This window comes from Piliocolobus tephrosceles, chromosome 13 (assembly GCF_002776525.5).
Source record: "Piliocolobus tephrosceles isolate RC106 chromosome 13, ASM277652v3, whole genome shotgun sequence".
Taxonomy (NCBI): domain Eukaryota; kingdom Metazoa; phylum Chordata; class Mammalia; order Primates; family Cercopithecidae; genus Piliocolobus; species Piliocolobus tephrosceles.
Window position 1 is genome coordinate 52,784,032 of NC_045446.1, and position 13,775 is coordinate 52,797,806.

General features: G+C 35.4%; 1 protein-coding gene across 3 annotated transcripts in view; it reads right to left on the bottom strand.

Moving 5' to 3' along the window:
- Positions 1-13,775, bottom strand: part of USP47 (ubiquitin specific peptidase 47) — a 119,184-nt gene that overhangs the window by 75,919 nt on the left and 29,490 nt on the right. The window contains exons 2-3 of one of the 3 annotated variants that reach the window (XM_023230853.3): positions 9,598-9,713; positions 3,192-3,395 (exon numbers count right to left, since the gene is read on the bottom strand). The exons of 1 other annotated variant lie outside the window; for it this stretch is intronic. In XM_023230853.3, the coding sequence (XP_023086621.1) occupies positions 3,192-3,194 (3 nt within the window). In that variant the 5' untranslated portion in view covers positions 3,195-3,395; positions 9,598-9,713. The remainder of the gene's footprint in view (positions 1-3,191; positions 3,396-9,597; positions 9,714-13,775) is intronic. One more of the 3 variants, XM_023230851.3, reaches the window with a different exon arrangement.

A 13,775-nucleotide genomic window follows, 5' to 3' on the forward strand; every position in this document is an offset into this window, starting at 1 on the left:
GGACAAAAAAAATTAACCGTAAGAGATTCCGCTACTTACTATCTGTGTAACTTTGGAAAGTTATTTCACTTCCCCATGACTCAGTTTCTTCACCTATGAGGGTGTAGTAGCACCTACTTCATAGAGTAGTTAATAATATAAGGATTTAAAAAGATTACATTTGTACAGAGCTTAGAATACTATAAACACAGTGCAAAAGACGTGCTAAGTAAATAAAATAGCAAATATATGTTCTACCTCTTAATTTTGGCTAACATCTATCAATCCACAAGAAAAACAGGACACAGAAAACCTGAAGCTGAAAGAAGCCACATGGAAGGAAGAAAGGGATTGCTGGGTTCCTTCAAGTCACTGGTGGGACATGATTAAGATGATATAGCTGAAATACACAGGGGTTTTACCTCAGTAAGTGTCTGTATACAAGGTGGTGGGTAGCTAAATGGGCTTAGTTTTCTGAGGAGTATCCATTCAGCACTATGCAGGAAGCAGGAGAAAGCAGTCATATTTGTAGAAATGTACAGGAGGCAAATAAAAATACAGAAATAGAGCTCTTGAGTACAGTAATAGCTATGCAAAGAGTAACAGGTAATCCTGACATATAGCTTTTTAAAGTTATTGTGGAAGATAATTTAACAAATGCTTTTTGAATGCCCAGAAGGAATGTTTATGGAGGATACGAAATTTATACGAGGTTCCTGTCATGAAAATGCTTACATTGGAAATGGAAAGACATAGATGAATAACACCTATAACAAAAAGGAACTATGATAAGTGGCTCAGCCAAAGGGGATAGGAGGTCAAAGAGAAAACAATTACATTTAAAGTAGCATGAGGAAACATCGAGTAAAGCTTTTTAAGAGTAAAAGATGAATAGGACCTAGGAAGACACCTAGGACAGTACAGAACTATTCTTTAAACTGACAAAGGACAACACTAGAAATTATGTGGTGATGTACCAGAAACTATTCAAAGTCTCAGATTAAATATTGTTTATCTTTCTATGTCTTGTCTGACTACCAATTTTACTGGTTAATTTCAGTTTAAAACATTAGTTCTATATTTTAAAAAAACAAATATATTATGGAATAAAAAGTATAATATGATTTTAAGGGCAAATCAGGCAACATCAAACATCTCTGATTCTCCTGTGGAACCAACTTAAAATATGTACTCCAAATACCATAGGGATACACATTCAACTTCATTGACTGTTAGAGGTATTTTCCTGGAAAACTTAAGACAGAAAAATATGGAAATTTATGTTAAGAAAATAAATCAATGCAGTATCTGGGATTTAAGAGTATAAAGCCTTAAAGAGCCAAGAGTAGCTTGTCTGAGATTTTTAATCAGTGGGCAATGAACAGTGATTGACGGTTACTGAACTAAAAGGTGATGTAAGTGCTACAATTTTGGATGATAGAAAATAATTCTAACTATCATGTAGGGTGGACGGAGAGAAAGGAAACAAAAAAGACTATCTAGAATACTACTCTAATAATGCAGATGAGATCCAACTCAGTGGTCTCCTTCCTTAACCACAATCCCAGGCAAAAATGATCAGTGCCTCTGCTATGTTCTGAAGGTTTATGTCTCCCCAAAATTCATATGCTGAAATCTAATCCCCAATGCAATGATATTAAGTGGTGGGGCCTTAGGAGCTGATTAGGTCTTAAGGGTGGAGCCCTCATGAATAGGATCAGTGCCCTTATAAAAATGGCCCAAGGAGAGATGTCTATCAAGGATTCCTAGAAATTTTTTTAGTAATTGCAATTGTTTATTTTGGTAGTAAACATTAATACAAAATTAGGTCAAATGATGACCTAAGTACATGTCTCCCAATAATCCTCCCCAAAAGTCCATAAAATGTCCAAAAAAAAAAAAAAAAAAAAAAAAACATGCTTAGCAAACCAAAAATTTTGAGAAATTAAAAAACAAAAAACAGACAGGATCAGATCTATGGAAAAGTAAAACTAAAGAGAACCATAGCCCAAAGACCCTATAAGAGAAGACTACTGTGGAGATAAAGCTAGTAAGGAACTTCAGACTCAGGTCAAGACGTAGAAGCCAGGAAACAGTTAAAAGTGAGCAAGTGGGAAAAGGCATTCTGATCAGTTTGGTATCTCCTCTCTTTTTCTCCTTGGACTATGCAGCAGACAGCAGTGCCTATTTCCTGTCAGGGTGAAGAGTGGGCACTGTGACCAGAGAGACAGTGCAGTGCTGTCTAACTAGGTACTGATCAACTCCTAACCCTAAAGAGTCAGAAACCAGTCAATCCCAGAACAAATTAGAAACACATCACATCTAGCAGCATGTCCCACCCTTTTTCCACAACAACCAAGAACTAAATATGGTAAGTTCAATCAGCATCCACAGAGAAGTGAACAGAGATTCTCAAATATAAAAATGAGCAAAAGTAAGAATCACTAAATATTTAAAGAAATGCTACACCATGAAAGAGAGAAACTAAATATAATGGATAAAGGATAAACACTTAAGGAAACAGTTAATAGAACAGAAGACTAAAATTAGAAAGTATATCCTCAAAGAGATCTGACAAGACTGCAGTCGTTAAAAATGTTTTTAAGCTTGAGAGTCAAAAATCAAAAGCTATACATGTCCATACAAGAAAAATAAACATATAAAAAAAGTTGCCCAGAAATACACATAGACACACAAATAAAAAGAAATAAAAGTCAGCAAGAGATAATCTTGGTTAACATTGGAATGTATGAGGCATGTATGATTCCATTTTTCTTACTATGAATATTTTTTCTTCCTTTCCAAAAATCAGATCATAAAATATGATTTTACAATCTTTTACCATGGAAAAATATACGATGATCATCATTCTGCTCAGTAAATACAGACAATATTACTGAATATTTAGTTGAGACAATATTATGTGAGTCACCTTTCATGAATGAAAAAACTGACGAAATGACATTACGTAAACTTTAGGACAAGCAAATGTTAAATCCAGAATGGAGGCAAAGGAAGACGAAGGATCCAATTACTGAGCTGCACATAGGCTCTTACTGTAGTTGCTATACTTTTGTTTATGATTTAAAAAGAGTTCCAGGATTTAACATTAGTAGCAACAACAATGGCTATAATAACATTTTTATAGAAATATAAAATATAAAATGTTATTTTATAATAACATTTTTAGAAGCTTAAGTCTAGGATTTTACCATATCAGCAGTATTGATTCCATTTCCCCACACCAAATCAAAGGTTCCATTTATGTAGCCTACTTTGTTGGCCACATCTTCAAAGAGCTTTCTGACTGGAGTAGATGCTGGTAAATTTAAAGTGATCCGTTCATTCACTGTCTTTGAATTAGTAGTATCTTGTATTATACATAAGACTCTAGGTTCTTCAGCAGCATTTTCTATCTGAAATTTTAAGAAAAACAGGACTTTATATATTATCTTCAAGGCAAAACAGAAGTATCATTAGCCATAAAATTTTATGATTAAATGTAAAAGACCTCACAAAATATTAAGTATTTTCTCTGTGCTATTTTCTCTGTTTTATTGTAGCCTGAAACACATTCTAATGGATATGTCAAACATAAAAGTACCATGTAAGTTTGTTTTGGAAATATCGGGGCATATTTCAGAATCAACAATCATTCTTGGAGACATTTGCTTTCACCTTTAAGATGTAAATCCATGGTCAATAAGCCATGAAGATAGTAATATTTAAGCAATTTTAAGTTAAAAATTATAAAATCTGATCCTTAAAAATGTGTCATTACCATGCTAGCCACAGTCAAACCAAGTATTTCTGGGTCTCCTAAAAAAACAATGGGAATTGTGCAAAAATGCAGTAAGGATTGTCTAAAGATTACAAAATCTATAACTAAGGGATACAGGCTACTACATCTCCTGATCTTTACGCTGCTGTACCCGTAAGTCCAGATGTCCAAAAAGCTCCATTTATTAATGTGTTGGGAGCTGACAAGCTTATCCAAACAGATGAGCCAGGAGAAGCGGGAGGGAAAAACAAGGAAACAGTTTCAATTACCAATACAGAAAGGAATTAGGGTCACGAATTCTCCTTCCTGCTTAAACTTTCTCAAATAAGCTATGCCCTCCCTCAAGCTGTTAAGGGACACCACTTTCCCACTTTCCACAGGGGTAAAACACTACATCAAAGATACTTTATTGGAAGAAATTCCTTTCTCTCCTTCTATAATGGCTATCTCAATGAATGGCACCATCATCTGCCTAGCTGCTGAAACCAAACAGCTGAACTGATCATCTTCCTCGTCCTTCCCTCTTTACCTCACAGAGTCTCCAAATCCTGTCCATTCTACCTTTTGAGTATCTCTTGAACTACCTCCTGCACTTTATTCCTGCCTGCAGCAATAAGAATATCCTACAACAAAATTATGGAACAGCTTCCTAAGAAGTTTAACTTCTTCCAATCTTATATTCCTTTAACCCAGAATAGTATTTCTGATACACAAATCCGATTACGTAAATCTCTTGCTTTCCCTGAAAGTCAGGTGTGGCATTAAACTGGGAGATGTCTCATCATCTCCATAATGGGCTATTCAGAAATATGATCTTTACAAACTGGTGGTTTACACAAAAATTTATTTCTTCCTTAGTTTCTACAACACTATCAACCCCAACCTTTTGTTGCTTCTATATTATCCATTTTTAAATAAGAAAAATTATAACTAGCTAGTACTGAAGATGGGATAGCCACAAAGTTTTTTGTTTGTTGAAGTAATACAATTATCATCTGTTTCTGTGACACACACTTTTGGGTTTGCAAGAGATCATTTAAAGTTATTCCAATTAGTTTAGAACAAAAATAAGTTGATATAAAAGTATAATATTTAAAATAAATTGGGTAGCACTACAATTCAGACACACTAAATATTTAATTACCAATAACTTAGTTAAAAAATAAAAAGAAAATACATTTCTGTAAAATAAAAGAAACAAAAGAACATTATCAATATACATTTCAAAAAAGATAAAAAAGCCTTCACCTGTACATTTTAGATGTTATATTAACACATTTAATAGATCATTTTACACATTTTAACCCTAAACTAAAAAACATAGATCTTTTTAAAAATGCTGGTTTATGATGAAACAGTAAATAACTCAAAATAAATTTCAACTACAAAAGGTACACTTTTATAGATTCAATAGTATACTTCAGGGATAGCTCAGGTCTGAATGATTCAGTGTTCCTGGTATAAAATACTGTAGTAGCCAGATTTTAAAGCCTCAAATAGGCTAGAGTTGATGGTCAAAGGAAGACAACTCTAAGAATTTAGAAATCAAAAGTGCTATGATAGTAATCATACATAAGAATGGTGATGTGGCAACATCATATGGCCAGACACTAGCAGTTCCTGGTTCTTTCCCTAAATATGTGAATGCAGGGTCCAAGCACTCCAGATGCCTCTCCTTCTATGTGGGAAAATTATCCCTCAATAGAATCCTATCTAAAGACTAAATGTATTATACAGATAAAAACAAAATTCAATCTCATGTGTGGCTTATATTCTTTTTAGTAATAGCCCTTCTTTCCTGTACATATACATAATTTTGCTTTTTAAAAAAATAGTAAGAGTATAAAGGAAAAAATGGAAATAATCTGTAACTCTATAACCCACAGATAACTATTAGCATGCTGGCATATATCCTTCCAAGTATCTTATCTGCAAACACACACATACACACACACACACACACACACACACACACACACACACACACACAGAGAGAGGCTATGCATGCATGCTACGCAATCACAAACACTGGATTAGAATACACATGCTGTTTTCTAACATCTTTCTTATATCATGCAATCTTTCCCTGTAAAGCTTTTCCTAACTCATCATTTTAAAGCTAGGTAGTATTTGTTAGTACATGGATTAATAATAATTTACTTAATAAATTCTATTTTATTGACTCTTAGACTTTATTATACTTTTACAAATAATTCTGTGATGAACACCTACATAAAACTTCATATACTTTGTTTCCTTAAACTCCTTATACATAGAATTTCTCAGCAAATTACATTTTCCTCTTGAATTCTGTTGTAGGATGATTTAAACAGATAAAAAGCTCTGCTCTTCTTTAAAGCTCTAAGCTAGCCACTGCTAAATTCTACTTTACACTCAACTTTCTGGGCCCATTCTTATTTCACCTATACTTTAATCTGTTATGCGGACTTCATCTGAATTTTAGAATCACCATTGCTAATAGTAATCATACTAAAGTAAAATTTCTCTCCTCCTTTCCCCTCTCCAATTTGGGAACTGAGAAGAAAACAATTTTTTTGTTGTTGCAATTTTAAGATACCACCAATAAGATGTGGCAACAGATTTTTTTTAATAGCTTTTCAAGAGAAAAAAAACTATAAAAAACTATACATTATAAATTAAACATGCAAGAAACATTTCCAAAACATTTAAATGTAAAAAAGTTTTTTTGGAAATGGGAAATTAGGGCAGCTATCTTCTTAATTTCTTTGTGGCTCTAACCAAGACTGATCCTACTTATGCCCAAAGGTAAAACCAATTATGTCTTGAGATGAATTAAAAATAGCAAGAAATTCTTTGCCATTCTTTTTCCTTTTTCCTTTTCTCAAGAATCTGACCTGGCCACATGACCATCTAAGACCAAGAGAATGTGACAGAAGTGACACTGTGTAACTTAAGGCAGGGCCTTAAGAAACCAGCAGTTTCTGCTTTTGTATTTCTTGGAACACTCCCTCTTATAATCCAGCCACCATGTAAGTAATCCAGTTACCCTGGATCAGCATGCTGTGAGGAGGCCCTAGCAATCCATATAGAGAGGAAGCGGCCACTTGGTGGAGACACTGAGGTGCCTGATGTATGAGAAAAGCCTTTTGGACATTCCATTCAATGGAATGGCTGCCATTCCATTCAATGACTGCCACCAACTTAATGGAGCCAAGTAATTCTAGATGATGCCACCTGGAGCAGAACCGAATAGTTGGTGAGCCCTGGCCCCAATCCCATCCCGCAGAAATCTGAACAAATAAACGAATTGCCCTATTAAGTCACTAAACTTTAGGGTCCACTGTTACATAGTAATATATAAAAAATAAATATACCTAAACACCTTCAAGCACATCCAAGTTCAAGTGGGGAAAGTACCAGCATCATCATCATCATGATGGTGCTGGTAGGCAGGGAAGGGTACTACTTTTCATTTAAGTACTACATCCAACATTAAGAAAAGGCATCTGAGGATATATCATGATTGAGGGGAGGGAGCAAAAATTTTTAGTTGAAAGAGTTCTCTGATGAACCTGAGGTAAGAGAAAACAAGTGCAAAATTCTAGAAAAGCCTAAAACATGTTCCATTTAGAAAAACATTTAATGTAGTTTAGATGCGCTATTTGAAGAGCACAAAGTTTTCTACAAAGAAAATCTAGCTAAGTACAAAAAAAGGTATAAATCCTAAAGTTGAAACTACTTATTTTACAGACAACTCAATAGCAATATTACACTTGTGAGACTGGGGAGAAAGTCAACAGCAGTTATAGTTTCTCTATAGGCTAATAGAATGCTCGGTGTCTATGTTCATTGCAGAAACAAAGCTAGATTTCCTAGCAAAGTCTGAAGGAAAAAAACCTTTTTAAAAAAGTAAAAAGGGCCAGGAGAGGGAGATCACATAGGTGGGAGGATCACTTCAGGTCAGGAGTTCGAGATCAACCTGGCCAACAGGGCAAAACCCTGTCTCTACTAATAATACAAAATTTGCTGGGTGTGGTGGCACGTGCCTGTAACCTCAGCTACTCAGAAGGCAGAAGCAGGAGAATCGCTTGAACCCGGGAGGTGGAGGTTGCAGTGAGCTGAGATTGTGCCAGTGTGCTCCAGCCTGGGTGACAGTGAGACTGTCTCAAAGAAAAAAAAAGTAGAAAGAATAAAACCATAGCCTTGTTTATAAAAGGTGAAACATACTGGGATAAAAAACACTGAAAACAGTTTTCTTCCAAAGATACACTTAACTGCTAGAAACATCTAGAAGTTGTTGGCATAGTTCTAAGACATTTTAGAGCCCGCTGAAAGGATCTTCGCCTCTTAAGTCATCTTGTCTCCTTTTCTTGACATTCCCAATAGTTTTAAGTTTAAATCTGAGTTCTCTGATAACATCATAATTTTTGTTTCAAAAAATACTTCCTATGTGTTTCTTATTAAAGAACACAAACTGACGTTTAAAATTGATGGTATATGTTCAGAATGGCATCAGCATATAGAATGTAAGCTAATATCAAACAAAATTCAAAATTATCAAGATTTAAATATTTCTAAGGGAAAAAATTAAGATAAAGTATTTTTAAATTATGAAGGTACCTCTTTACCTCTAAATTCAACCTATGCTCTCTAAGACTTTCTTCCTTTCAATGTTATTGCGAAGAATAATATTTTGGTTACAAGTTTTACACACACACACGCGCGCGCACGTACAATAAGTCCATTTCTCTCCCTTTTGGTACAGGAGCTGCCATAAGCTAAGTAATTGGGCCTTAGAGCACTACCCATCTGGGTATCCAGAGTTCAAGATTAATGTATTGCCACAGATTTTAAAAGAGAATTGATGGTATGAATATTTTTGCTGGTTGAAATTTATAAAATGTATCAGCTGCCAGGCGTGGTGGCTCACACCTCAGCACTTTGGGAGGCCAAGGCGGGTGGATCACCTGAGGTCAGGAGTTTAAGACCAGCCTGGCCAACATGGCAAAACCCTGTCTCTACGAAAAATAAAAAAATTAGCTGGCATGGTGGTGCACACCTGTAATCCCAGCTACTCGGGAGGCTGAGGAAGGAGAATTGCTTGAACCCAGGAGGCAGAGGTTGCCATGAGCCGAGATCGCACCATTGTACTCCAGCCTGGGCGATAAGAGTGAAACTCCATCTCAAAAAAAAAAAAAAAAAAAGTATCAGCTTCATTTAGACTCTGCATTTTTATTTTAACAAGTAACATTTCTAGGGCTATTAATGAAGGTCCTAACTTACATTTGAAAAAAGAGATTTTATTTTTAAGATCCTCCCTTTACCCCACCTCAAAACCGCAGCCAACTCTGATATTATCTATATGATCTTTTTCTAAGTGGTCTCTTGCCACACTTGGAAAGGATAGGAGAGATTAAATGAGCAACTCCGGGGAAAAAAAACAGAGCAAAGGGACTGAAGGAAAAATTAAGTATCAAGTAAAGATTATACCAGAATGTTACATCATATGGAAGTTTAAGTCTGTAGTGCACACAGGCTCTCAAAAATTTAGTAATAATAGGATTTCTGGATTTTGACTTTGTAAATTTTTAAATGATTTAATTTCCTACATTATTAATATCTCAGAAAATAAATATATCTGGGAAAATAGGAAACTATCATACCCAACATCATAACAAAGGGTTCCTTAGTTTTTCCATCAGTTTTTTCTCCCTCATTCGCTAGCTAAAAACAAGGTACTATTCGACACAAATTCATTTAAGGTGACTTTTTTATTATTAAATATGGGTAGAAATAAAATAGCCAAACAAGCATAAAACATAAGACATGCCTTGATATTAAATAAAAATACTAACATGCTGTTACTTGCTCTGCTGATTATCACACTAAGGCAATTACATCAGCAGTCTACCTGTAAAAATTTCTTCTTCATTTCATCAAAGATATTTTGTCTGCATCTCCAAAACACATCCTATGGTATATAAGAACAAAATGAATTACAAATTATTTATATAAAATAAAGGGAAAAGACAGTGAAATGAGAACAATTAACCTAAAAACATTTTTGCAATAAAATATTAATTAAAGTATTAGTACATCATCTAGAATTTTTATTTTATTTAGAACGTGCAAGGTTACTAAAAATCTATGATAAAGAGGTGATAAAGAATAAGATAAATATGGAAAATAGCCACATTTTAACAAAGAATGATAGCTTAAGGATTGTGTGTAAATCAAATGTTGTAAGTCACATAATATTTTGTGTCCAGTAAAGAAATTCTGCAGTTCTCTGCACTAAAGGAAACCAAAAGATCTCTTGATTTTGCTAGTCTCTAAATTTAAATTTTTCACGATAGCTACTCTTAAAACAAGGCTGCTTAACAACATCCTTCACAACTATTTTGTTTTAATATATATCTCCTTCTTATGAGTTTAACAATTAAATTACAATTAATACAACAACATATAAAAGGAAATAAAAGTAACCTATAATCAAGAGATCATCTCTTGAAAAATCTTGATTTTACATCACTCTACACTTTTTCTGTACATATTTTGTTTTATTCTCCCTTCTTTACTTAATAAAAAGAAATCAACATATTCTTTTAAAAGGTGCTTTTACTTTGACAATAGAAATATATTTCTGTTATAATAGCAACATACAGTTTTCTGAAAAGCAACTCTAAAATAGCCACCATTGCTCTCATCTCATCTTCTCCATTCTATGCACATATTATATAGAGAGAGTACTTTTAACCAAATAGTACAATTTTATATACCAGTATTTGAAATCTACTTCTTGTCCCTCAATACTCACTTATTTTTCTGTGCCAAAACATTTAGTTTAAAAACTGCAGTGTTCCATTATATAGACAAACCATAATTTAATTAATCTGCTATTAATGGGCATTTAAACACCTACAAATATTCACTACAGCATTGCTTGTTTGTATACTTTTTCCTTAAGATAATTTCTCAAAGAAAGAATTACTAGATCAAAGTATATGTACTCATTTTTAGAATTTTTAATACATGGTGCCTTCAAAAAAAAATTGTTGAACTGCAACTATCTTTCAACACTCTTCTCCCAACACTGTTCACCCTGCCCTCAAGGAGGTGACGCTGTGCAGTGGTAACTAAACTATAAACAAATCTAAACTATCAGGCATCCACTATCCTTCAGGGCCTTTATGTATCTGTACCATGTACCTGGAATACTTTTCCCTGGATGTCCTCACCTCCTTTGCTCAAGTATCACTGCTGTGGGACTTTAAAACATGTCCACAAATTCTTTGACTTGCCTCCCTACATAAAGTAGGAGTTTAACTTGCCTCCAGCAAAAGTAGGAGGCTAATTCCAGTCCCCTTTAATATAGACTAGACTTAGTGACTCCCTGTAATACACAGCATGATTTTCAAGGTTGGATTAGAAAAGATGTAATAACTTCCTCCTGGCCCTCAGATCCTTATTGTTAGAACCCAGCCTCCATGCTGTGAGGAAGGAAGCCAAGCAGCCACTGGAAAGACTCTGCGTAGATGTTCCAGCCACATCCCAAATGAGATCTCAGCAGACAACCAGCATCAACCACCTATATGTTGAGTGAGGAAGCTTTCAGACGATTCCAGCCCCCAGCCTTTCTGCTGCCCCCAGCTGATGTCTAGCAGAGCAGAAACAAGCTGTTTCAGCCTAACCTTACCCAAACTGCACACCTATGAGAAAAGTCACTAGATCTGGGGGCAGATTGTTATATAGCAAAACATAATCAGAACAGTTAATTTCTCAATCAAGTCCTTCTCTCACCATCTTATCTAACATTCCAATCCTGTTGGTGCCCCTTATCTCCCAATGTATGAAACAATGATTTCAAACACTGAACAAGAGGCAACACAGGTAATGATCCCTGTGAAAGCAGAAACAAAAATGGTGAGCCCCCTTCTAGGCTGCAGTGCAGGGAGGGAGAACGCAGGTGGAGTCCAGCAATCTCCCTGAGTTACAAGATAGAACTTGGGAGTTCAGGGGGTGGAAAGAGCTACAATTTGCAGGGCAGGATACAGGGCAGAAGAAAGCTGGACTCTGTGCAAACAGCAGGCTCCAAGAAACCTACAGTGCATCCCCCTAGAGTGTTCGGCTGATTTCTCATCAGCATATGTGTGTAAAGAGAGTGCCTCAGGCAAGGGAAAGAACCACAGGAAAGAATCCCTGGTTCTTTCCTGTTCCCACCAATCAGAATTTTTTTTGAGAGAGAGTCTCACTCTGTTGCCAGGCTGGAGTGCAGTGGTGCGATCTCGGCTCACTGCAACCTCTGCCTCCCGGGTTCAAGCAATTCTCCTGCCTCAGCCTCCCATGTAGCTGGGACTACAGGCACGCGCCACCATGCCCAGTTAATTTTTGCATTTTTTAGTAGAGATGTGGTTTCACCATGTTGGCCAGGATGGTCTCAATCTCTTGACCTCATGATCTGTTCCGCCTCAGCCTCCCAAAGTGCTGAGATTACATGCATGCGCCACTGCACTCAGCCGCCCACCAACCAGAATTTTTAAAATCTCATAATACACAGGGCATCAGATAAGGGTACTCAAAAGGGTACTGTCTTAGTACTGGGACCAAATTAGACCTAATCTAAAGACTACTCTGGTTCAACCTTAGAAAGCTTACAAGCAAAACTCAAAAGGATCAAACTGTTTACAAATAAACCATCTGCATCTAGGAAGAAAACTCAAGAATATTTGCGGGAATAAAAAACATCCAGGACCCATCAAGGTAAAATTCTCAATGTTTGGCATCCCATTGGAAATAAACAAAACACGCAAAGAAGCAGGAAACTATGACCCACATGAAGAGAAAAAAAATCAGTATCTAAGATAACAAATAACATGGATGGTATTAACAAATGTAAGCACTGATGAAGATAAATGAACGAATGCTTAAGACACAGCACAAGAAACTATTAAAATTAAAACAAAGAGAGGAAAAAGAATGAAAAGAGAAAGAACAGAGAAGCAGGATAATTTTCTTACCAGAAACCATGGAGGCCAGAAGGAAGTGGCACAGTATTTTTCAGGTGCTTACAGAAAATAACCGTCAAACCAGAATCCAATAACCAGCAGAAATGCCCTTCAAAAACGACCCAGGAATTGCTTTAATAATCAAGTGGAACTCAAGACATTCTCAGATGAAGGAAAACTCAAAGAATTTGCATCCAGTGGAACTACCCTACAGGAAGGAAGAGCTAAAGACAGTTCTTTAAACAAAAGAGAAATCATCAAAGAAACCTTAGAACATCAGGAAAAAAGAATACAGAAAGCAAAAATACAGCTAAATGTAATACATTTTCCTTCTCCTCTTGAGTTTTTGTTAAAGACTTGACAGTTGAGGAAAAAACTAAAACATTGTCTAATGTGGTTGGTTACAAGTCAAGCAAATATTTAACACAATTATAAATACAGTAGGGTAAAAACACATAAAGGGAGATAAGGTTTCTACATTTCACTTGAACTAGTAAAATAACACCAGTAGACTGTGATAAGTTGGTATACGTTACGTCAAGTATGGTATACGAATGGTATACGAAGCCATCAAGAAAGCTATACTAAGGGAAACAAGAAAAATACTACAAATTACTCAAAATAGAATTAGACAAATGTTCAAATAACCCACAGGAAAACAAGAAAAAGACAACAGAAAAAAAAAAAAAGAAACAGAAAACAAAAAAATAAAATGTCACACTTAAGTTCTAATATATTAATCATTACATCAAATATAAATGATCTAAATACACCAATTACCAGCACAAAAATTGTTTTGGCTCACAGTTTTGGAGACTAGGAAATCCAACATCAAGATGCCAGCATCTGGCAAGGGCTTTCCTGCTACATCGTAACTTGATGAAAGGCATTACATGGTGCAAAAGCAAAAAGAGGGTGAAAGAGAGGGTGAACTCACTCCCATGATAATGAACCCATTCCTGTCCATTCATGAGGGCAGAGCTCTTATGATCTAAATACCTCTTAAAGGTATTTGACATCTCTCAATA